We start from the raw sequence: 23,179 nt of genomic DNA, 5'->3' as shown, positions 1-23,179 counted from the left end.
CACCGTTGCCTGGGCCAGAGCGAGAGGCAGATGAGCGAGCAGGTTGCAATGTGAAGAGGAGGAGCAGCCCTGGGGGGCTCTTGTCAGCGGGCCCCTGTTGCGGTGCCTGAGCATGGCAGGTGCCTGGCCATGCCTACCCCTGACGCTCGCCTTGAGCCAGGCAGGGAAAGAAGAGGAGCCTTCTTGGATCAGACCAAAGGCCTTCCTAGTCCAGCATCCTGTTTCCCATATTGGCCACCCAGATGCCACGAGGGAACAACAGAGGAAGAAGGCTGTCGCCCTCATGCCAAGACACGTTCCCTAGAGATGAGCAGCGGAGGCTGGTGGCTCCGATGGGGCCGGTGAATCTGCTCTGGGTTTCAGTCAAAACCAGTCAGAACTCTAAAGGAGCTGTCCAAGGTGCTGGATAGCTGGGATCCTAAAAGCAGCAATCCTGCAGTGGAGGCAGGAGGCAGGGACCCCAGGATAGGGGGAATGAATGAGGCGTGTCTGCTGTGGCAGTTGAAAATGAGTGATGGCCTACTTGCAAGTAAAGGCCTGCTCACAAGTGGGGACCAGTGTGTGAGACAAGGACGCAGGCTGGTCATGTATAAAAGGCAGAGGAAGGGGGTAACCGATGAAGAAGGGGCTGTGGGTGACTGCCTATAGTCCATGAGGTGAGGGTGGGAGGTGTTTAACTTTTTGGAGGAGAGAAGGAGCTGGTTGCCTTTAACCCCTTTTTCTCAAGCTGAGGTCCAAAGATGCCCTAGTGTTTTTCCTCAAAAGCTGATCCCCCAAATAAGACGACCTACATTATTCTCTATCAGTCAGATAGCAAAAATAGCCTTCTGACATGGATAGAAACATGTTTGCCCCCTGATATGAACAGGCCAGAGCATGGGCTGGGCAGGTTTCCCTTGGAAGTGAATGCCACAAAATTCGTGCCACAATGCAGCAGCCCCTGCTGCTAATCCTTGCGAATTTCGCTTGCATAAGCCATAGCCCATGGAGCGGGGCCTCCCCTGCGGTACCTGAAGAACATCTCTGGAGATCTGGGGAGTGGAAAGCCACATAAGGAAAGGAAGCACCATAATGCCTTGGATGCGCCTTAATGTTTTGTTTTTATTTCCTTCTGCCCGCCCCCACCAATATCTAATCCAAATCCACCCTTTCTCCCCATTTGAAATGGATTATCTCTTATTGTCTATGGTAGCAGAGAACAATTTCTCTCAATCTTCTTTGTGGACAAATTTTTGCATATCATAAGCCCAACAGTTAAGCTTCTTTTCTCCAGACGAAATATACCCACTTCCATTTTGCTTTTCTCCTTGCAACTCTATTTTTAAAAACTCTCTAAGGATTTATTTATATATTTTCTTGTGTGCTCTGAATCCCCTCTGTTTGGAGCTGGGAACAGGCCACAAGAGTGCCCTGGAGTGATTGCTGCTATTAATTCTTGTGCCTCCTTGAATGTTAGATGTAGGGATAGGGCTGAATGTGGAGGTGTTTAGATGTGTCTGGCAGGGATGATGGTATAAATCCTGTGCATCCACTTTCTAGTGGAGAACCTGGAGGTGTATCCAGGATACTGAGAATGTTTAAAATCAGGCCTCTAGTCCTCATGGAAAAATACATGGGGTAAAATCCAACATAAGTCCTACTTAGAGTAGACCCATTGAAATGAATGGGATTTAAGTTAGTCATGAGTAACTGAAGTCCTATTCATTGCAATGAGTCTACTCTAAGTAGGACTTATGTTGGTTTTTATTCATGGAAAGAAACACTGGTTCAGTTCAGACATGATGTCAAAACATGGTTCAGGAGGCTTAACTATGAAACATAGGATCCTGCTTTATATCAAGTTAGGCCACTGGCTGATCTAGCTACACTGTCTGGCAGTGGCTCTCCAGGGTTTCAGAAAGGGATTTTTCCCCCCAGCCTTATCTGGAGATGCTGGGGATTGAACCTTGTGCTTACCACTGACCTACAGCTCTTTCTCCTTGGCATGATGTCTGAATTAGCAAACTAGGGTTTACAATCAGTCAGCAAACCGGAATCAAAAATCACAGTTTGCAAAGTGTTTGCAAGCCCTGGTTTGTGCTAATCATGGTTTGGTGTGATGTCTGAATTAGTTAAAGGCATTACTCTGCTTAAGGAGGTCCCTGCGCTATAAAAATGGGGAAAGCTTAATGGATGGAAAGCGAAAGCAGGCAAGCAGCTCTGTGCTATGCTTTGCCTGTTTTTTTTAATTCAAACCATGGTTTGGGTTCTGCCTTCTGCTTAGTGGAAACTGTGGTTTGGTGTGATGCCAGCCTGAACTGAACCACTGACACAATTGTTTCAATACATGGCCAACTCAGCTTAAATTTGAGCTCACTGGCTTAGGGTAGTGGATGGCCAATGGTCAGGAATGCTTAGAGTTGTAGTCCAGAAGATCTGGAGGGCATCGGGGTGGGGGAAGGCTGGTCTAATGGCCTTGGGCAAGCCACCTTCTTTCAGCCTCATCCCACAATTTGCAGTGTAGAAATGAAGAGACTAGGAGCCTGCCTTACAGGGCTCTTGTGAAGACTACTGGGATAAGGTATGCAAAGTGGGAACATGCTATCCATCTGTGCCAAGTATTATGATCTACTCAGGTATCCCCGTTTTCAACATGCTAACATAGCTGTATTTATCACAGCTACAGAAAAATCATTCTAAGTTGTGGGTTTGTCTGTATGCTCATTTAGGGCGCAATCCTGTGCATGTGTAGACAGAAAACAGGCCTACAACTCCCAGCATGCCCCAGCCAACCATGCTGGGAGCTGTAGGCCTTTTTTTCTGTCTACACATGCATAGGATTGGACCTGTAGTGCACTTATAGCCTTTCTTCCTTTCATCTTGGAAGGATACATGAGATTCCCAGAGATTCCCTTCTGGGTACTGATGCGACCCAGCCCTACTTAGCTTCAGCAAAGTGGCTGGGCCATGTGCCCTCAGACCACATCTCCCTGATAAGGCTGCCTGTGCTAATTCTGATGAAGTGTGTGAGCTCGGTTGTGCATTTAGTATAATCTCACCCTCCCAGAAGGGCTTCCTAGCTTGTGCAGTAGGTTCTACCTGATAAAGGTGTGCCCCAGCTTGGTGATAAGGGCCAGGGCACGCACTTGTGGCTGAAGTGTTTGTGGCTGAAGAGGCTCTACAGCAAACTCTGTCCCTTGAGCGTGCAACCAGAAAGCATTTGGGAAATCTGCCTGGGCTTCCCTGGAGCAAATGACCGCCATGCCTGACTTCATGTGGCCCTGGAGAGTGAGTATCCTGGGTGGGGGCTTCTGGTTTTCTGATAGCCTGTTCTTGCTGGCTGTGTTTATGATCAGAGATTTAGGCTGGAGGGAAACAGTACTAATTTATAACAGCAGATATATTCTGTGAGTGTGGATCTTTATGTAGCCAAAACATCCACGCACAAGAGGGAGGCGTCAGCTAGGGATGTTGGAGAAATCTGGTTGGGAGGTGGAGTGCGACAAGCTTTCTTCGGCTTGGTCCCCTGGACTCTGTTCCATCTTCCACCAGCTGGCCCGGCTCAGTGTGCAACAAGTCAGGTCATCTGGCAAAATTTCTGTAGTTTTTTTCGCATTAAAAAAAAATTGTGCAAATTTTGGCCACAAATTGCGCAAATTTGCATAACTCATGCAAATTACAGCCAAAATTTGTGCAGATTTGTGCAATTTGCAGCAGAAATGTGCATAAGTCTGTATTTGTGCAAATTATGGCTGAGACAAAGAAAAAATGCTTTAAAAGTCCTCGGAACTTGAGGAACTACGCAGCTCGTCTTACAAAAGCAAACGAAGTCAGGTGCGCACAGAAGTCCAGCGAGCCCAAAAGGGAAGGATTTTCCAGCAATGGACAACCCTAGCATAAGCAGGCTTGGGAAAATCCCCAAGGTTTGCAGCAGTATAAAAAAATGTTTAGGGGAAAAAAGCCCTAAAAGCCTCTCCCCCGCCCCCCCACAAACAGCCCAAGGAAGACTGAGAATACTCATTGGGCATGGAATATTGGGGGATGGGGAGTAGAAATGGAAATGGAATGGAACCCTTGAAGAGGACATGGCTGGCTGCAACAGTGAACAGGAGTACCGTGCTCTGCAACATTTTCTTGCAGGTCCCACTAATATTTTATTTACTTACTATTACTTATTTGTTACATCTCTACACTGCCCGATAGCCAAAGCTCTCTGGGTGGGTTACAAAACAGTTCATTACAGTTGCTCCAAAGCCAAGAGCAGAGTTCATCGTCTGTTTATTAGCTAAAGCAAATAAATATTTGGAAGGTCTCCTTGTAATCTTCTCATAAAAATCGGGAAAGTTTGAAACAAGTAAACCTCTTTTAAAAGTTAGAAAAAATTTAATACTAGTCCATAAAAAAATGAAAACAGTCCCATAAAAACGATTGTTTAATCAGTCAGTTTTTAAATCAATTATTTAATCAATTTAGGACACAATCCTATTCGTGTTGAGACAGAAAGAAGTCCTACAACTCCCAGCTGGCTGGGGAATGCTTGGAAGTGTAGAACTTTTTTTCTGTCTCACCATGCATATGATTGCATCGTTGATCAATTATTTTATTAGATTGCTGAAGGAGGTTTGAAAAAGGGGTTGCTGCTAAAGGTGTGTGCACTTGTTCCACTTTTGCCTCTGGTCAAACAGGTTTTGTAGGTTTCTATAGTGTTTCAAAATCCTGCAAAACCTGTTTGACCAGAAGTGAGAGTGAGATAGTCAGACATGTTACACTCCCCGCCTCCCCCCCCTATCATGATGATGTCCCTCTGTCCCTCCTTTCTGGTCCCCTGCTTCAGAATTCCCCCACACACACACTGCTTTTCACCCCACAGGATTTGAGATGTAAAGCTAAACTCTGGATGGGTGAGGGGAAGCAGTTTGGGGTCAGTGCTTTGGAGCAGGGAAACACTAGGTGCACGCGCCCACCCAGACACACACACACACACACACACACACACACGGATTTAGACATCCTCCAGAACATCTGGCAGGGTTTCTTACATGCAAGACCAAAGAGTCGGTGCTCTAGAAACCAGCCACTTGGGTACGTGAACCTGAGAAGCTGGCAGGAAATGGCTGTGGGAAAGATTCCACCATCTGCCTTTGCTCTTTCCGAATCCTTACGGAGGGCTGGCTACCCAGAGTTCTGTCTCAGGCTTCGATAGATTGCAGCAGACAGCACTCTCGCTCTGAGCCATCTCCATCCAGAATATCTAGGCTGAGGAGGTGTGAGCTCATCTTGCTTCCACCAGCCTAAAAAGCTGAGTGGGAACAGATTGTAGGAATTAGTGCTCTTTTAGCAGACTTCCTCCAGGCGGCTGGAGGGCACCGTTTCCGAAACCGGAGTGGCGGGATCCTTGGTCCCAGCAATGCCAGTCTGTGATGCCTTCCTCTCCTGGGTCCCGGCTTCCTGGTGGCAGTGACAATGTGGGGGGAATTTCTGATGGAGACTGAGACATTTTGGAGCTCGATGCTCCAAATTATTAGGCCACGCACACACATCCAAAATGGGGCACAATCCACTGGGAAGTGGTTGGTGCTCTTGCCCAGTTCCCATTGACTTTTATGAGAGTTGCTCAGGAGAATGTCCCTAGTGGATTATGCTGGTGTAGGGATGTACGGACTGTGTAAAACCTGTTCTGTTTGTGTTTCACAGATTGTCAGGCACCTTTCATTCCATCATCCGCCCATTGACGGAATTGGATTATTTTTTGTTTCCGAATTTGTGCAAAGGCACGCATGCAAAAATGCATAGATCTCCCCAAATGAACATTTCACGCTTTAGCCTATGGCTGGGTTTTTTAATTTTGCATATTTTTCTGCAACGAAATTTGCGCAAAAATCGGAAATGTTAGAAAAATGGTCCTCAAGTCCCTGGAATTTGCCCAACAGGGGAAAAGGCAGTCCGCTGCAGAATTCGCGGGACAGATTCATGAAAAACCGAACCATTTGGTTCCATTGCGGATTTCTCCAGTATCCCTACGCTGGTGGCCTGTCTCCTATTCTGATACACTTAAAAACATTATCCAAAATCTGACTTCTGTTACAGGTGTCACACTACACCTCTTGATAGTGCTGATAGATCAGAACAGATCTCTGTCGCTCCGGACGGCAGGACTAGAACAAGCAGGCAAGGAAACAGATTTCGGCTAAACAGTTGGAGAAAACTCCTAACAGTTTGACGGTGGAACAGACTGCCACTGAAGGTGGTGGGCTCTCCTTTGCTGGAGATATATAAGTGGAGACCAGGCGGCCATCTGTTAGGGATGCTGCAGCTGCAAGATTTGCTGGACTGAGCAGGGGGATGGACTGGATGATCTCTAAGGTCCCTTCCAACTGTGATTCTAGTATAGAGCTTGCTTTATGCTGCGCACTTGCTATCCTAGTGCTATGGAGGGAATTTATTGCAGGTGGAAAGAAAAAGGGATGGAACGGCAGGCCTTTGTGGTGCTTTGTGTTTTTGGCAAGCTAACAGCAGTATATGTACATATATGCATATATGAACTTGCCAACTTAGTATAACTCTCATCTGATGAAATGACTGTAGTTCACAGAAATTTCTGCCATAATAGATACCTTAGTCTTTAAGGGTGCGATCCTATGCATGTTTAGACAGAAAAAGTCCTACAACTCCCAGCATTCCCCAGCCAGCTATGCTGATTGGGGAATGCTGGGAGTTGTAGGACCCTTTCTGTCTAAACATGCATTGGACTGTGGCCTAAAATGCCATGAGACTCTTTGCTGTTTTTGCTGCAACACACTACCACAGCTACCCCAAATGGATCCCAATGTTAAAGGGGGATTTTTTCAATTGGTTCTCAGGACTGACCCCTCTAACCCTCTCCTATTCGAAACTCTCCCCTCTGTCCCCCGCTAATCCTAACCCCTAACTCTAATCCCTTTTCTTTTCCATGATTCTATTTTATATGTGTCACATTATGATGGTGTAGGTGCAGAATATTGTTTTATGTGTACTTTCTCTCGTCCCCCTAAGTTTTGATTTCGGCCTGGTGATTTTTTTAGATGCGTTCAGACCTGCAGCCTTCCCCAACCCAGGGCTCTCTGGATGTGTTGGATCACAACTCCCATCATCCAGCAACCTTGCTGGCTGTGGATGGTGGGAGTTGTAGTTCAACACATCCAGAGAGCCCTGGGTTGGGGAAAGCTAGCTGAGAAAGTGCCCAAGGTTCCTCTACATCGCTCTGTGAGATTCTGAGGACACCTTCAGCGTGGAAGACAAAGACACGCCCTAAAAAGTCCTTATCAGTGGCTAGCAGCAGGGAGGCTAGGGGGCTCAGGGAAGGGTTCTGCATTTTTAAAAAACCTATGCATAGCTTTACAAAACTTTAGATAAAACATGCCGGCTACCAATGGTGAAGACAGCTATTACACCACTATTGCAAGAGTTAATTCCATTCCATTCCATTTATTACATTTTAATACCACCCAATAGCCAAAGCTCTCTGGGTGGTTTACAAAGATTAAAACCTTAAAAATACATTACAAAAACCATTTGTTGTTGTTGTTGTTGTTCATTCGCTCAGTCGCTTCCGACTCTTCGTGACTTCATGGACCAGCCCACGCCAGAGCTTCCTGTCGGCCGTCGCCACCCCCAGCTCCCCCAAGGTTGAGTCCGTCACCTCCAGAATATCGTCCATCCATCTTGCCCTTGGTCGACCCTTCTTCCTTTTGCCTTCCACTTTCCCTAGCATCAGCATCTTTTCCAGGGTATCCTGTCTTCTCATCAGTTTTGCCTTTAATATCATTCCCTCAAGTGAGCAGTCTGGCTTTATTTCCTGGAGTATGGACTGCTTTGATCTTCTTGCAGTCCAAGGCACTCTCAGAATTTTCCTCCAGCACCACAGCTCAAAAGCATCTATCTTCCTTCACTCAGCCTTCCTTATGGTCCAGCTCTCGCAGCCATAGGTTATTATGGGGAATACCATTGCTTTAACTATGCGGACCTTTGTTGTCAGTGTGATGTCTCTGCTCCTAACTATTTTATCAAGATTTGTCATTGCTCTCCTCCCAAGAAGTAAATGTCTTCTGATTTCCTGGCTGCAGTCAGCATCTGCAGTAATCTTTGCGCCTAGAAAGACAAAGTCTTTCACTGCCTCTACGTTTTCTCCCTCTATTTGCCAGTTATCAAACAAGCTGGTTGCCATAATCTTGTTTTTTTTGAGGTTTAACTGCAACCCAGCTTTTGCACTTTCTTCTTTCTTCTTTCACCTTCGTCATGAGGTTCCTCAGCTCCTCCTCGCTTTCAGCCATCAAAGTGGTATCATCTGCATATCTGAGATTGTTAATGTTTCTTCCAGCGATTTTAACTTCAGCCTTGGCTTCATCAAGCCCAGCACATCGCATGATGTGTTCTGCGTACAGGTTGAATTGGTAGGGTGAGAGTATACAGCCCTGCCGTACTCCTTTCCCAATCTTAAACCAGTCCGTTGTTCCGTTGTCTGTTCTTACTGTTGCTACTTGGTCGTTATACAACAAAAACCATTTACATACAAACATATAAACAGACACTGCACACAGAGGCACACATATCTCTAAACCAATTTTAATCAATCAACAATAAGAAAAATCCAGGACCTGATTAAAAGCTCATCATATGCTGCCAAATGCCTGAGAGAAGACAAAGGTCTTAACCTGGCACCCCCAAAAAGATAACAACGTTGGCACCAGGCGGGCTTCATTGGGGAGATCATTCCATAATTGGGGGGCCACCACTGAGAAGGCCCTCTCCCTTGTTGCCACCTTCCAAGCCTCACTCAGAGGAGGCACCCAGAGGAGGGCCTTAATTGATGAACATAGTGTACAGGTAGGTTTATGCCAAGAGGCGCTCCATCAGGTATTGCGGTACCAAGCTGTGTAAGGCTTTATACGTGAAAACTAGCACCTTGAATTTAATTGATTGACTGATTGATTAAGGGCACAATCCTATGCATGTTTAGGCAGAAAAAAAGCCCTACAACTCCCAGCATGCCCCAGCCATGCTGGCTGGGGAACGCTGATAGTTGTAGGACATTTTTTTCTGTCTAAACATGCATAGGATTGCACCCTAAATATACAACTCGACTTTCCACTAAAAATAGTGCTCAACGCGCCTAACAATAAAATACAGATAAAACAACAAAGGTATAATAAAAACATTAAAACTCATCAAATAAAAACGTATCATATAAAAACACATCAATGATAAAGAAATGACAGCACCCACCAGATTAAAACCTTCTTCAGCGACAAGTCAGCTTAAATGCAAAAGGCCTGTCAGAATAAAAATGTATTTGCTTGCCAGCGGAAGGACAACATAGATGGAGCTTGCCTGGCCTTTGTTGGCAGGGAGTTTCAGATCCTGGGAGCAGCTACCAAAAAGGCCCTCTCCCATGTTCCTGCCAAGTATGGCTCTCATACTGGTGGGACAGTGAAAAGGGCCTCTCCTGAAAATTTGAAAACCGGGCAGGCTCATATGGGAGAATGTGGTCTTTCAAATAGCTTCTTCCTAGGTCATATAGGGCTTTGTAGATCATAACCAGTGCTTTGAATTGTGCCCAGAAATGGACTTGTAGCCACTGCAGAGTTCCTAAGCTGCAGGCACCTAATAGTGGTGACAAGTATGGTGTCATTATTGCAAGAGATCCCAAGATGCTTTCCTGATAAGGGATCCAGTTTGAAAGTGGAGCTTCATTTCACAGCTGGAGGGAGCAATCCTATGGCCACTAGTCAGCAACTAGCTGGTCATAGGATAGGTCGGTTTCCGGGAACCGACCTTGTAGCCCCCACTCTGAGGTCGGTTCCCGGAGAACCGACCTTCCCCCCCTCCCCACTGCTGCCTTACAGGCAACTTGGAACGGCCCTGCGCTCCGCACTTGGAAGAGGAGCGCGGAGCAGCAAAAATGGGGTGTTCTGGGGCGGGGAAGCCAGAAATGCTGGTACAACACATCCTATGTGTCGTCTGGCAGCTGCTTCCCCTGCTCCACCTTCCTGTGGCTAGACAGCCAAAATCTAGCCACAAATGCAGGGCAGCTGAAGCGCAGAGGGGCCAATCCCCTCTGCCCTTCTCCTGCCCTGCATTGGATAGGCGGTCGCCTCCGAGTTCGGAGGCAGCCACCTATCCCCACAGGATTGCGCCCTTAATGGTGCAAGTTCAGACATGTTAAGGTGCCTTGCATGTAAGCCCTTCCCTGGTAGCCAGAGCTTTGCCATTCAGTGCTGGCCAGAGCTGCCATCCTTCCTCCACACCTAATGTATAAAGAAAGGGGGTTGCTAGGGGAGGGAAGCCCTCTTTTCTGCACCCAGCATGGAAATTCAGCCCTCTGCCGCTCCTCTTCCAGCAGGCTAGTAACTGTGTGTGAGTGAGTGAGTGGGCTTATTTACAAGACTATGTTAAGGAACCAATTGGTGACGGGTAATTATTTCTTTCAGCACCCCTGTCCCTGCCGCCCTTAGAAATACAGCCAGTGACGGAATATTTTGCAAGGGCCTTGTGCCGTTCACCACACTGGAGCAGCTAAAACTCAGGGAGGCGTGAATAAAAACCAGCTGATGAGTTGAAAGAAACATATGCTTATTAGTCCTAATGTGGTTGTTGGCCGATTCTCCCTGTTCCAGAACAGCGTTTGTTCAGGGGGCTACCAGGCGAAGCTTTTATTGTTCAGTCGCCCTGCCTCAAGCACGGAATTTTAGGAATTTTAGGCATTGTCGTCTCCAGTTCGAAACTTTGTAGTGTTTCCCCACAGCTTCTGCCTTTTCCCTTACTGGGGGGAAAAAACAGTTAAAGAGGAAAAGATGAGAGAGCTGCACAATTCCTTTTAATTGCGAGAGCTAGGGTGCTCCATCTGGACACACCTTTAGTAGTTTCTGCATGCCATATAAGAGCCATGCGTCACACACGCACACACTAAACTTCCTGGGAAACCTTCACCTTGCTCCTTCATGTCTCAACTTCAAGACAGACTCTCTCTCCCAGGCACACCTCTTGGGTTGGGAACATCTGGCTGGCTGCTGGACTAGATGGCCCTTCAGACTGATCCACAACATCTCCTGTTATGTTCTTATCACCTGCAGCTTATTGGTGCCCCAAAGGCAGGGATGGGGAACTTGTGGTCCTCCAGATGATGTTGGACTACAGCTCCCATCAGCCCTAGCCAGCATAGCCAATGGTGAGAGATTATGGGAGTTGCAGTCCAACAACATCTGGAGGGCCACATGTTTCTCATCCCTGGCCTAAGAACCGCTTAGGTGGCTCGTGCTGTCAGGCTGGAGCATCCCTGCCTTGCCCAGAAAGAAAAGGTTTGTGGATGATGATGACGATGATGATTTTAAAGTCTTGGTTGCCTTTCAGGGTAGAAGCCCTCCCAAGGTGGCTCACAGCAGTAAAATACGTAAAGATAGTTAAAATATTAAAAGCAATAAGAACATAAACACAATAAAATAGCAAATAAAAGCAACGAAGCTGACAATAAAACCAACAGCAGCAGCCAAACCAACAGCAACAGCAGTGATTTCAAGAGAAGGCTGCAATAAAATAATCTGTTTTCAAGGCCTTCTTAAAAGCCTGCAATGACAGAGCATGGCAGACCTCCGATGGCAACTTGTTCCAAAGGTGTGGGGCCAGTGCAGAGAAGGCCCTCTCACATGTGGTCACCCACCTAACTGCTCTCATGGGTGGGCAAATGAGAAGGGCCTCTCTTTCTGATCTTAAAGTGCGCGCAGGCTGATATGGGTGAAGGTGGATCCCAGCAGTGGTGCATTTTCCAGCATTCTGCTGGCCCTGTATGTGCTTTGAGCATGTTGGATTTTAGTAGCGTAAAGGACACCTTTCCGCCTGGTCAGTTACAACAGTCCATCCATTCACCTGGACAGCAGGGCAAAATAAGCAGGATTTGGGCCTATTGAGGCTGCTGCTTAACCATGTGCATCAGTTTTAATTATTAAAGCTCGAATTGGAAAACAGGTCATATTCATGCCTTACGGCCACTGCATTCTAGTGTTTCCCTAATTTCTGATACATGGGACGTGTCGTCCCCCCCAGGTTAAAATCTTGGATTCCAAATGATGTATGTCTTCTCAACCAGCTCACAGAACCTCCCACCCTCCCCTCAGGCCTCAGGGATGGGTCCTTACTTTCTGGGCAAGGGAGATGCATCTCAGGTGTTATGTGCTAGGACCTCCCAATTTTTGGGGGGAGTGGCCAGAAGCATCTCGACTGCCCACAAAGCACAGCCCTGTCCCTACCACACAATGGGAATGGCCACCCTACAGGACTCCCAAGTCCTACTAGCAGGGAAAGCTTCCAGTACTGCCATCAATACACAGGACAAGCTGCAACTGGTGGAACGTCGCCCTGTCCCATAGCTGTTTCAAAAGCACAGGATTCCTCTGGGAATCAAGAGCCCCTAGCAGGTAAAACTTGGTCAAGGACAAAACCAAGATTGGGAAACCACATGTGGCATGTTTCTCACAAGCATGGGGTGCAGTGAAAAGGGCAAGGGTTATTGTTTCCCAAGTGCCACAACGCTGAATTAAACGATAGAGGTGTGTGTCAGTCTTGCACCCCAAAAGATTTACTTGTAGAATGTCTAAGAATTACCCGCCTTCTGCGGGAGACACTGTTTGGGTCCCACTGTTCGGATTCCAGTTCCTCAGTTTCCCATGGGGTGAGTTTTTAATCCTGACCAAACTGACAATGTTCTCTCCCCTCACAAAAATTGGACTGCAAACTGCCTGATTCTGTGAGCAGCTGAACGTTCCGGGCCTCTGCACCAACTTATCCAATGAGTTGTGGAGGCCGCACAGCCCTATGAGTGCCGTACCTTCTATGGGGCCTCTGTGGCTGTGGTGCCAGCAACTGCAGGTCAGGGGGCCAAGTGGCAACCCCTAGGGCAGCAGGTCAGGGTCCTGCCCCTCAGTCTCACTGTACTTGGGCCGTGACTCTAGCTGCCGCTGTGTGCAGAGAGCAGTTGTCCTAGGAGGCTGGTTATTTTTAAAGTGGCGTGTGCTGCCCGAACTGCTCCAGCATTTGTGTCAAATGCCAGTGAGAGAATTTGTGTTTCTGGGAATGGTTCTTCTCTTGCCATCCATGCCAGCAGTTGCTGCCTGGCTTATTTAAAAATCCATTTTTTCCCATTAAAGTTGCTAAAAGCGGGAGCTCTAGCTCCCGATGAAGGGGCCAGATGCAAATAAGAAGAGGCTTCAGCTGGCAGTTGAGAAGGCAGGGAGGAAGCCAGGAGGCTGGGAGAAAGCCCCGTTGGCTTGGCCTGCGCCACTCTGGCTTCACTGGAAATGGGAGCTGCATCGCATATTGCAAAACCAGCATGGAAGGCCCTTCTGTGTAGGAAGTAGCATGCAAGCCCCGTATGTAGTCAGTACTGAGTGACAGCCTCAGCTGTGCCCCTCTTTAATGGTGTGCGTATGTATGCAGGGGGGAACCTCGATATGCATGTCTGCATGTGGCCATCGACGTACAGAGCACGCGTTAATTCTTATGCAGAAGTGTCACCCACCTAGCGCAGAGGGTCTTAGGCTTGTGACAAGCGCTATCATGGTTTGACAACAGCAACAACAAAGGCAGCCATGTTAGCCATAAGAAAAAATCCCACACCCACATAGGACAATACCTTTATTAGGCCAACTCAGAGATCACAAAAAATGTGTAAGCTTTCGAGATCTCTTGCTTTTTGTAACCTCTTGCCTGATGAAGAGATGCATTGGGTGAGGTTGGTCTCCCCTTCGCCATAATGCTCTTTCTGGGAGACAGGGAGTGCAGCTGATTGGTGGGAGATTCTGGACAGATAAAATGAAGGACTTCACACAGCGCATAGTTAAACTATGGAATTCGCCACCACAGGATGTAGTGATGGCCACCCATTTGGACAGCTTTAAAAGGGGGTTGGACAAATTCCTGGAGGAAAAGGCTATCAATGGCTACTAGTCCTGATGGCTCTGTGCTCCCTCTAGTACCAGAGGCAGTGAGCCTATGTGTACCGGTTGCTGGGGAACATGGGCGGGAGGGTGCTGTTGTGGTCACTGCCTGCTTGTGACTTCCTGGTCAACAGCTGGTTGGCCATGGTGTGAATGGACTGCTGGACTAGATGGACCCTTGGGCTGATCCAGCAGGGCTCTCCTGATGTTCTTACATTTTTATGCGTGAGCTTCCTGCAGCTCTTCTCTCTCTACCTGATGTACAAGGCCAGGTTGGTTTCCCCCTTGTGATGATGATCTTTTCTTATTCGCCTCCCCCAATCCCTCCTGCTATGGGGCATCCTCCCCTCAGGGGAATGGTGTGGACAAACCCCTCAGGGGGCTGTAGGGTGGACCACTGCAGGGGTCATGCCTAGGGGTACCAGCGGCCCTCACTGAAGGCGGGCACGATGTGCCGAACCCTGTGCATGTTTGCTTAAAGGCTTTGTTTAGGGATGTACAGATTGCATAACATCCACTCTGTCTGGGTTTTGTGGATTGTCAGGTTCAAAAAATGCAAAACAGGCAGATGCCAATTTTTTTTCTGTCATGCAGAAAAATACACAAATCATTATGTACGAGGTTTTGTAACAATTTACATAATTTATCTTAGTCTGTAAGATTCAGCATATTGTCCCCCATTCCGTTCAATTTTGCCCTGCGTATATTTACCAGCCTCAGCAGAAAAATTTCAGGAAAGTAAAAAACATCCGAAAGTCCACGCATTCTGCACGGCCTGAGGGGGTTGCTCCACAACGGATTCCGCAGGTCGGTTTCCTAGAAATCCAAGTTCGTTTTAGTCCATCTCGAATTTCTCCAGCAGACTGCAGCTTTGGTATGTCAAACGAAGAACCGTTACAACGTGGCCCATTCACTAGTGTTTAATATAAGGCAGTGTCACACATTCAGAAGTTCGCAGCCCCAAAATTTAAGGAATAATTCCTATTATGATTTGGAAAGTTAATAAAATCTAAGCATGTGTAAGTGCTTTTTGGGGGGGGGGGGCGGCATTCATTACTTCTTACACTTACCATTCCCTCTTCTCATTGTCAGGGTGGTTAATTCTCCAAATTTCAGTCATTTTCCAATATTAAATTTGGTTTGTCCCAATCACTGACAGAGTTTTTCTTTAAAAGTTTTCAAGACAATTTCTACACATTTTTGTACACATTTCTCCTAATGCATGTGTTTTTGTATGCAATTTTCTTGATATGTACTTTTTTGCAAGGACTTTTCCTAATATAATACTCTTTTGAACATTATTTCTGACAGTCCACACATTTTTTGTGTATATGCTTTCTTTAAATAGGAAAAAAAGTTCCCACATTTTTTTTGTATGCATGTTTTTATTGGAGAGCTCTATTGCAAAATTTGGAGAATTGTGAGTTTCGAAGGATAACTGATTTTTGGTTTGCAAATTGGTTTGATGGTGCAAAATTAGGTATGTTTGCATTGAAATGCAAGCTGAACAAATTTCTCCCCCATCTCTACTGTTGGGCTTTAAATTGTCAAGTCCTTGAGGGAGGGTATCCAGGAACCTGCCTGTCTCCACCTGCCTGCCTTTTTGTTTGCTTCTGTTACTCCATAAACTGCTAAGCACATTAGCAGTATAAAAAGTCAAACTTACCTTGTTCAATCTGCTGGCAAGAAATAAATGGCAGTAATTGATTGAGATTTGCAGGGTAATGCAGGCTTTGGAAGGGGGCAGAGGAAATGAGAGCAGGAGATTCACCTCAAGGGAAGAACCTGCAGAGCAGGAAGCCATACAGTCTTGGCCAGAGATGGCATGGCACTTGCAATGCGACACGGCGATAAAAGCCATGCCAGAGTGCATGGAGGACTGCTGGTGCAGAGACACTGTTTTGCCATTAGAGGGAAGTGTTGAATGTTCTCGGTCTCAGGGAAAATAAATTGCACAGAACGAAAACATAAAAGGTGAATGAGAACGCACTTCTGCACAGGCAAAAGAGCCGCTTGTTCCAGGCTGGAACCTGGCTTCTTTGCCCCAAGCGGAGAACAGTGTTGTGAGAACAGGGGTGCTAAGCCCTTTCCAGCCAGGAGCGGGACAACATCCTGAGATTACAGTTGTCTTTCGGTGCCGGTACTAGAAGCTGTACATTTGCCAGGAAGGGAGACTGGGGTAGGCCTTGGGCATGGAATACCATTGTCTTAGCATTTAGGTTTGAGTCCATGGGCCACTACAGACATCACAGGACCTTTTAGGTACAGAACTAGGGGCCAGATGAGATGCTGGGCATGTGAATGGTGGCATAGTTTGGCCCTCAGAGGTACAAGAGGAGCAGAACCACTGATGACCATGGAGACCCTACACTTGGCTCTAACATTAACTGCTTTAACATCCGGCACAATGTACCCATCCCAATGCCGTTACATGGAGCCTCCCTGCTTCTCCATGCCTTTGGCTGCTGCTGACAGGATAAGAATGGCCAAAGTTAGCAGGCCATCCCTGAGTCTACTCGTGTTTGCAATCCCCAATTGAGTGGGCTTGCGCAAACCTTCGGACAGCCTTTTCCAACCTGGTGCCCGCTAGGTGTGTTGGATTGCAACTCCCACCATTCACAGCCAGGATGGCCAATGGCCCAGCCTTCCCCAACCTGGTGCCCTTTGGGTGTGTTGGACTACAGCTCCCATCATTCCCAGTCAGTATGCTGGCTGGGCACGATGGGAGTTGCACTCCAACACAGCCAAAGGGCGCCAGGTTAGGGAAGGAAGCCTGAGGGGTTTATGGCCTTTGAACTCCGCGGATGTGTCTGTGCGAGCGACTTGTGTTTTTGCTGCAGTTCAAAACAGGGGAGGCGACGACAGGCATCCTCAGTGCAGCAGCAAGCGTCTCGGGGCTGATAAATTTGTCTGCTTCGTGCAAGAGGGCGGAGTTCTCCGGGAACGTCCCTTATCGGCCCAGTGCAGAGTTATTAGGGCTGGGTCGAGGTGCAGGGCGATGGCATCCATCTGAGCTGAAAAGGAAGCAGGCATGTCAGTAGCCCGTTGCGTTTTGCAGCAGATACATGCTCTGATAAATGAATGTTGTCGTGGGGTTTTACTGCCTCCCTTATTCCAAAGGCTCAGGGAGCGTGAAATGCCGTCCTTGTCATTTGCAGGTGACTGGAAGCTGCAGCAGCTGGGCTGGGCTCCTGGCACCTTTTGTTGTTGCTGATGAATAGTTTATTCCTGATTTGGGGGGTGTTTTTTCACAGCAAGTCTAGCTACAAGCTTCCTGTCTCCCCCCATCCAACAGTTCACCCCCTCCAGATTTTGCCATTTTATATGTTTTTACTTCCTGTAAATTGTTTGTTATAGTTTGAGTTTTATGGAAAAGGGAGAGAGAGAGAGAGAGAGAAGGGGAAAGGTAAAGATATAGAAGAGGGAGAAAAAACAGGAAAGGAAAGATGAGGTGGTTAGTCATTGGATTGTGTGATGCCGTACATTCCAGCTGTTACTGGCGTGTTTCTTTTACTCCACATATAAGGTGTCTCCAGATAAGACACCTTTTATTCTGCAATCACCCCCACCTCATTCATGGAATTTTTACAGAGAGTTCAGACAGTGTCGTCTTCAACTTGTAGCCCTCCCATGTTTCCCCACCACTTCTTCCATCTTTTTTCTTGCCAGAAAAAAATATCTGAATGAGGAAAAGATGGAATAGCTACACAGTGCATTTTGATTGGTAGTGCTAGGAGCCCTTTGTCTGGAGGTTCAAGGATGTTATGTCCAATTTTCTGAAACTTGTCCTCTTTTCTTCTTTTTTTAAAGTAGATTTCATGGGCTCCCGGGACTTGGAGGTCCTGGATCCAAGTGCCAATACTTGGGGGTGGTATTTCCAGCGTTGCTCTTTCTTTCGGTGCCTTGCTTTGAATGTTACATGATTCCTATTCTGTGGCGTCAGTTGTGGTGCTTTGGGGGTCTGCTGGTCTCCTGTTGCAGATTGCACCCTGGGTGGCTGCTTTGGATTTAAAGGAGGAGGCAGAGAAAGCAACAGGAAAAAACTACGTATGATTAATGTCATGGGTAGTTTGAGCATCTGTCTACCGCAGGGATGAGGAATCTCTTTTAGCCCATGGGCCACATTCAATTTCAGAGAAGTTCTCGAGGGCCGCATTCCAGTGGTAGGTGGGGCAAGGGGGCGGTGTGAGGTGCCCAACCCCTGGCTTTCTTTGAAGTCAAGCTGGCAAGCTGTGTTTCCAGTCAGTTACTTTTATTATGCAAACTACAAATAAACAGGCATTGCCTCAGGCTGTAGACAGCATCCTCATGCAGCAATCAGTGACAACCTTTCCTAGCGAGCTTTGCATAACACAATAGGCTTCAGGTAGCTATCCCAAGATAAAGCACCATGAATTAGAGTTGCTACTAAACTGCTGCTGGCTACTACGGACTCTCCTTCCCAAAGAGAGTGGGCTACCAAGTCCCGCCCTCAAGGTGGGTCTTTCCACAGGGTTGCCTCCCTTGCTGCAAGTGTTTTGGAGCGCCTCATGACCCTGCACTGCTCCTCCCTTTTCATCTGACGTCTGAGCCTTGGGTGTCTGATTCCCACCCCTCCTCCTCTTTGTTAGGAGTCTGTGTTCCCACAGGTTCAGAGGGTCCGGCCTGGCTGACATCCAGAAGATTAGATGGCAGCTGAGCTTCATCATCTCTGTCACTGTTATTTTCACTGGACCCCCGCTCCTGCAACCTTGATGCCTTGGCAACGCCTTCCACACACCCCCTCCCCGTCTGACTCAGAATCAGCCCCCATGTCCTCTTGAGGCATATCTTCGGAGGTGCTGGGCCCAATCCCTAAAGGCAGGGCCAAAAACATAAAACGTACCAGCATAGTGTAGCTTAAAGCTCTTCCTGCAGTAACTGAGCTTTAGGAGAGGCAGTTCAACCTTTTAGAATCGGAGGTGGGGGGAGGAACTGCACAGAAGCTGAGAAACCACCAGATGATTGGTGGTTGGGGGAAAGGAGGTGGGACCAGGGGAAGGGGGGGTGGCCAGTCAGATTTGGCCCCCAAGGCTGAGGTTCCCCACCTCTGCTCTACCTGAACTGTGTCTTTTCCTCTACCTTGGATCGCCTTGTCTTTTCCCTTCTGAACCCATTGTCTTATTCCTGGCTGTGGATCTCGTGGCTTTTGTCCCTGTATTTTGTGAACAAAATGGGTTCTGAGCACTAGCAAAACTTGGTGCTAGATTAACATCAATGGGAGAATGCTGTTTGCTTTCTCCTAACGGGGAGGGGGAAAAAATCAGCCCTGTAGGTCAAAGTCATCCATATGACTCATCACCTTATCATTGATGGTGACCAGAATTGGGAGCTCAGAATTTTGCTAGATTCATTATTATCTGTGATCTGTCTGTCCAATAAAGTCATGTTACAGTACCAGAACAGCTAGTAAATTTCAGATTTTTCCCAGGCTCTAGCCATGACCCAGCAGACCCCTCTCATTTTATTTATATTATTTATATCCCAGCATTCCTCCAAGGAGCTCAAGGGAGCATACTTGGTTGTCACCCTCCCCCACACCCCAGTTTATCCTCACAACAACCCAGTGAGGCAGGCTAGTCTGAGAAGGAGAATTACTCACCCAAGGCCCCCCCCCCATGAGCTCCATGGCTGAGAGGGGATTTGAACCTGGGTCCCACCAGTCCTAGCGTGACACTCTATCCACTACACCAGGGCTGGGCAACTTCAGTGGATCAGAGGGGCCACATCCCCCCCCCCAAACCCCATCTCCACTGTTTCTGAATTTGCAGCAAAGATTGCAGAAATTCTCCATGGAAACAAGGTGTGGGGCGTGTGTGTCTTGCTTCCAAGCAGAAACGCCCTTCCTGGGAGCCAAGCAATGGGTGGCAAATTCGATGGTGGGTGGCAGGGGAACACAGGGACCTTGCAACAGGCAGGTGGGGGGCATGTATTGCCCACCTCTGCACTACGCCATACACGGACAAGTAATGCTTGGCCTCCACCTTTGACCTTTCAGGTTCCTCCAAGCTCCCCCCCCTCACCTCACCCGACATCGGATTCTTTCCTCCCTCCCCCCCCCCCCCGGACCAGAGTTCCATAAAACGGAACACTGGCACTCCTGTGTGCTGAGAGAGTGAGGCCAGGCACTCAAATGTGCAACGTAGCTCTGGCTGTAATACCCTAAATTGCTTCCATTAGTGGTTCCCCGGGGCGCCCTCTCCTCACAGAGGAAGGCTACTCCAGGGAATCGTTCCCCAAAGGTGCCAGGGCTCCAATGGGCTGCTCCTTGAGCTGCCTGCGCCGCAGCCCGTGAGAGGTGCTTGTTACTCAGAGGGGAGCAGCTGAAAGGATGGCTGCTCGGCGGCAGAGCCGATGCAATCAGAATGTCCCCAGGTTTGATCCCCGGTTATCTGAAGCAGCGGAGAGCCGTCGGCACTTACGGTAGTCCAACAGGCATTGCAGGTTTTTGAAGCAACACCAAAAAAATCACCCTTGTTAAACCTGTTTATGAGGGGCAAAACACTGGGATGCGTGTACGCACCATGAGCAGTGATCCTGTCGTCCCTCTTAACTTGTCTCTCTCTTGCCAACATTTACCCCTCTCCACTGACCAAAACTCCCCATGTATTCCAGCCTTCCCCCTCCCCTACTCCTGACTGATTCCGCACCCATAAGGAGGCCTGTTCTCTCATCCCAGCAGATTACATTTCCTGAGGGAGCTTATGTTCAAGGATTTATTTCCAAAAGCTTTTTGAATACTCAGATATTCTATCCTCTGGGGAAGTGGTGTGTGTGGGGCGGCTGGGGGTGGGGTGGGGACCTATTGGACTGTTAAATATCCTCAGAGAATTGCAGTAGGCCAGTCTCGTCGGATTTTCATCCACAGAAACCGTGTTGCCTGTTCACCAAATGATGCCCTCACCCACACGTCTGTTGGATGTTGCTGTGCGTGTGCTTGTATGCGCAATGAAAGGCCAGGGCCTCTGTGGAATTGCAGGGTAAACACGTTCCCTTTTCCTTTGAAGTTTCTGCTTGCTGTGCCTCTCTGAGATGTCATTCTGAGCCACGTGGAACTGATGAGGGTTGCCTGATTTACCACAACACTGCAGAGGAGAGGAAGAGAAGGCAAGAGGCAGTGTTGCATAGTGATTAGAGTATTCAAGTAGGACTGGGGAGACCTAGGTTCAAATCTCCACACAGCCATAGGGTGGCCACTTAAACATCATGAAAAAAGAGAAATTGCATCACCAAACGAGAGGACACAGATTTGCATAAAAGTTACATGTGCTCATTGATATAAAGAGATAATGTAAATAGATATGCAATGCATCTCACCATAGTAGGGAGGGAGGACTGTGGCCAGGTGAGCTGTGTGCCTGCTGCCCCGTCTGCTGCCCAGGTGCTAAATATTGATGGGGAACTTCAAGGCCCTTGATGCTCTCTCTTCTTGTGGCGCTTTCTCTTTCAACTGGGATTGGATGCAGTCCTTCAAATAGAGGACTGTCCTCTATGAAATAGGACACATGGCCACCTCAGCCATGAAGCTCACTGTGTGACTTTGGGCCAGTCACACACTCTCAGCCTAACCTACCTCACAAGGGTGTTGTGAAGATAAAATGGGGAAGGGGGGAAGAGAAGACATATATGCCACCCTGAGCTCCTTGGAGAAAAGGTGGGGACAGAAATGTAATAATATCGAAGAAATCAATAAATTTCTTTGAGCTGGGGTTGAGCCTTTCGCCCCAGAGGTAGCCCAACCATCAGGCAATGGATTTGGGCACTGCTAAGGCTGGTAGAGTGGGAGACAGACATTGGTTGGGTTCACACAACACGCTAACCTACACTCAGTACTTGATTGTGGGTTGTTGTTGAACTATGGGTTGTTTGCTGAACGGTGAGTGAGTTAGTCCCAACCCAGGACATTTTCCACAAGGTGGCTTGTTAACCATGCAGTGTGGCTTATTTTTCCCAGCCAAGCTACCTTGAGAACCCATGGTTTGTTGCAGGGTTGTTCAGGGCGGTTAACAAGCCACCCTGTGGAAAATGTCCTGGTTTGGACAGCATGCTAACCCACAGTTCAACAAACAACCCACACTCAACCATGAGTGTGGGTTAGCATGTTGTGTGAACCCAGCCATCAAAGGCCAAACTAAATTTGCACTTGCCTGAATGGCTTTTTAAGTGTAAATTGCAGGTGAGCCCCCCTTTCCCCAATCTGAATTGGGACTCCAGCAAAGGGTTAACCCCCAACCCCCGTGCCAGGTTTCTGATTCAGATTGGGGAGGCGGGGGGGACGGGACAGACGGACCTGCAATTTCCTTTTAAAAAGCCATTTGTCCAATTGCTAACTGTGCAAATGTGTCTGGCTTGGCCCTGATCTGTGAGATCATCCACCAGGAAGTTCTCCTCCACAGGCTCCCTTCAAATCTGCAGGAGAGTTGTTGTGCAGGCCGCCCTCCTTGCAACGGCGCTTGTGGGGGAGAGCTTCCCCTTGGTTATGTGGAAGGAGCGGGGCCACATGGATTTCTGCCCTCCCCCTCCCTCGCCATCCCCTGGTACCAAAACCCCTTGGAGCAGCCCTGCATGCTCATGACAAGCTGATGAGCCTCTCTTCCCCTGCCTGCCATTCCCATGTGGTGCTGGCACCTGCAGCTTCACCCGCCCCCCTGCCCCGGGCTGGCAGCCAGTCACTTGTTGCTGGGAGGCAGCTATTAAATATCCCTGCCTGACATAATGATGGGGAGAAGAGAAAAGGAGCATATTCCATTAGCATCTGGCTCACCCTGCAGCGGCTGTAAAGCAACAGAAGGAAAGGAGCCTGTATTTTTAGACAGGATGCAATGTAACTTTCTGGCTCACCCAAAGGTGGGGAATAGCTAAGGAAAGAAGGAGAGAGAGAGAGAGAGAGAGAGAGAGAGATCAGGCTCAGGTTTCGGCTCAAGCGCTGGGCTATGGCAGCACGACAGGGCAAGTCCGGTCCAGACACTGCTGTGAGTATATGCCATGCTTCTCCTTTGTGCAAACCCCCACGTCCCCTCCACTTTTCCCTCGGCTTCCGAACAGTCCCCGCCTCTCCAACAGCTCTCGCTTTGGCTAGCACCTTCCTGCCCAAATTGGGCGGTGATAGCATTTCAGCCCAGGAGTCCAGCATGCGTGTGTTGCTGCGCATGTGTTTACATGTCTCTTATGGGCAGGGGAAGTTCACTGGGCTGATCTGTGACCGTCTCTTTCTCTGC

The 23,179-nt window shown here is 48.2% G+C and overlaps 1 protein-coding gene across 6 annotated transcripts in view; it reads left to right on the top strand.

Moving 5' to 3' along the window:
• Positions 1–3,123: 3,123 nt before the first annotated feature.
• Positions 3,124–23,179, top strand: part of ANK1 (ankyrin 1) — a 144,822-nt gene continuing 124,766 nt past the window's right edge. For all 6 annotated transcript variants that reach the window (XR_014783747.1, XM_084804070.1, XM_084804069.1 and 3 more), the window contains exon 1: positions 3,124–3,267. Coding sequence is in view for 5 of the 6 variants with exons in the window: in XM_084804070.1 (XP_084660196.1) it covers positions 3,232–3,267 (36 nt within the window). In the remaining variant the exon portion in view is untranslated. The remainder of the gene's footprint in view (positions 3,268–23,179) is intronic.

The sequence above is a fragment of the Heloderma suspectum genome, chromosome 6 (assembly GCF_057233095.1).
Source record: "Heloderma suspectum isolate Gila_16-S chromosome 6, 16-S_ref, whole genome shotgun sequence".
Classification (NCBI taxonomy): Eukaryota; Metazoa; Chordata; class Lepidosauria; order Squamata; family Helodermatidae; genus Heloderma; species Heloderma suspectum.
This window is presented reverse-complemented; position numbering and strand designations above follow the sequence as displayed.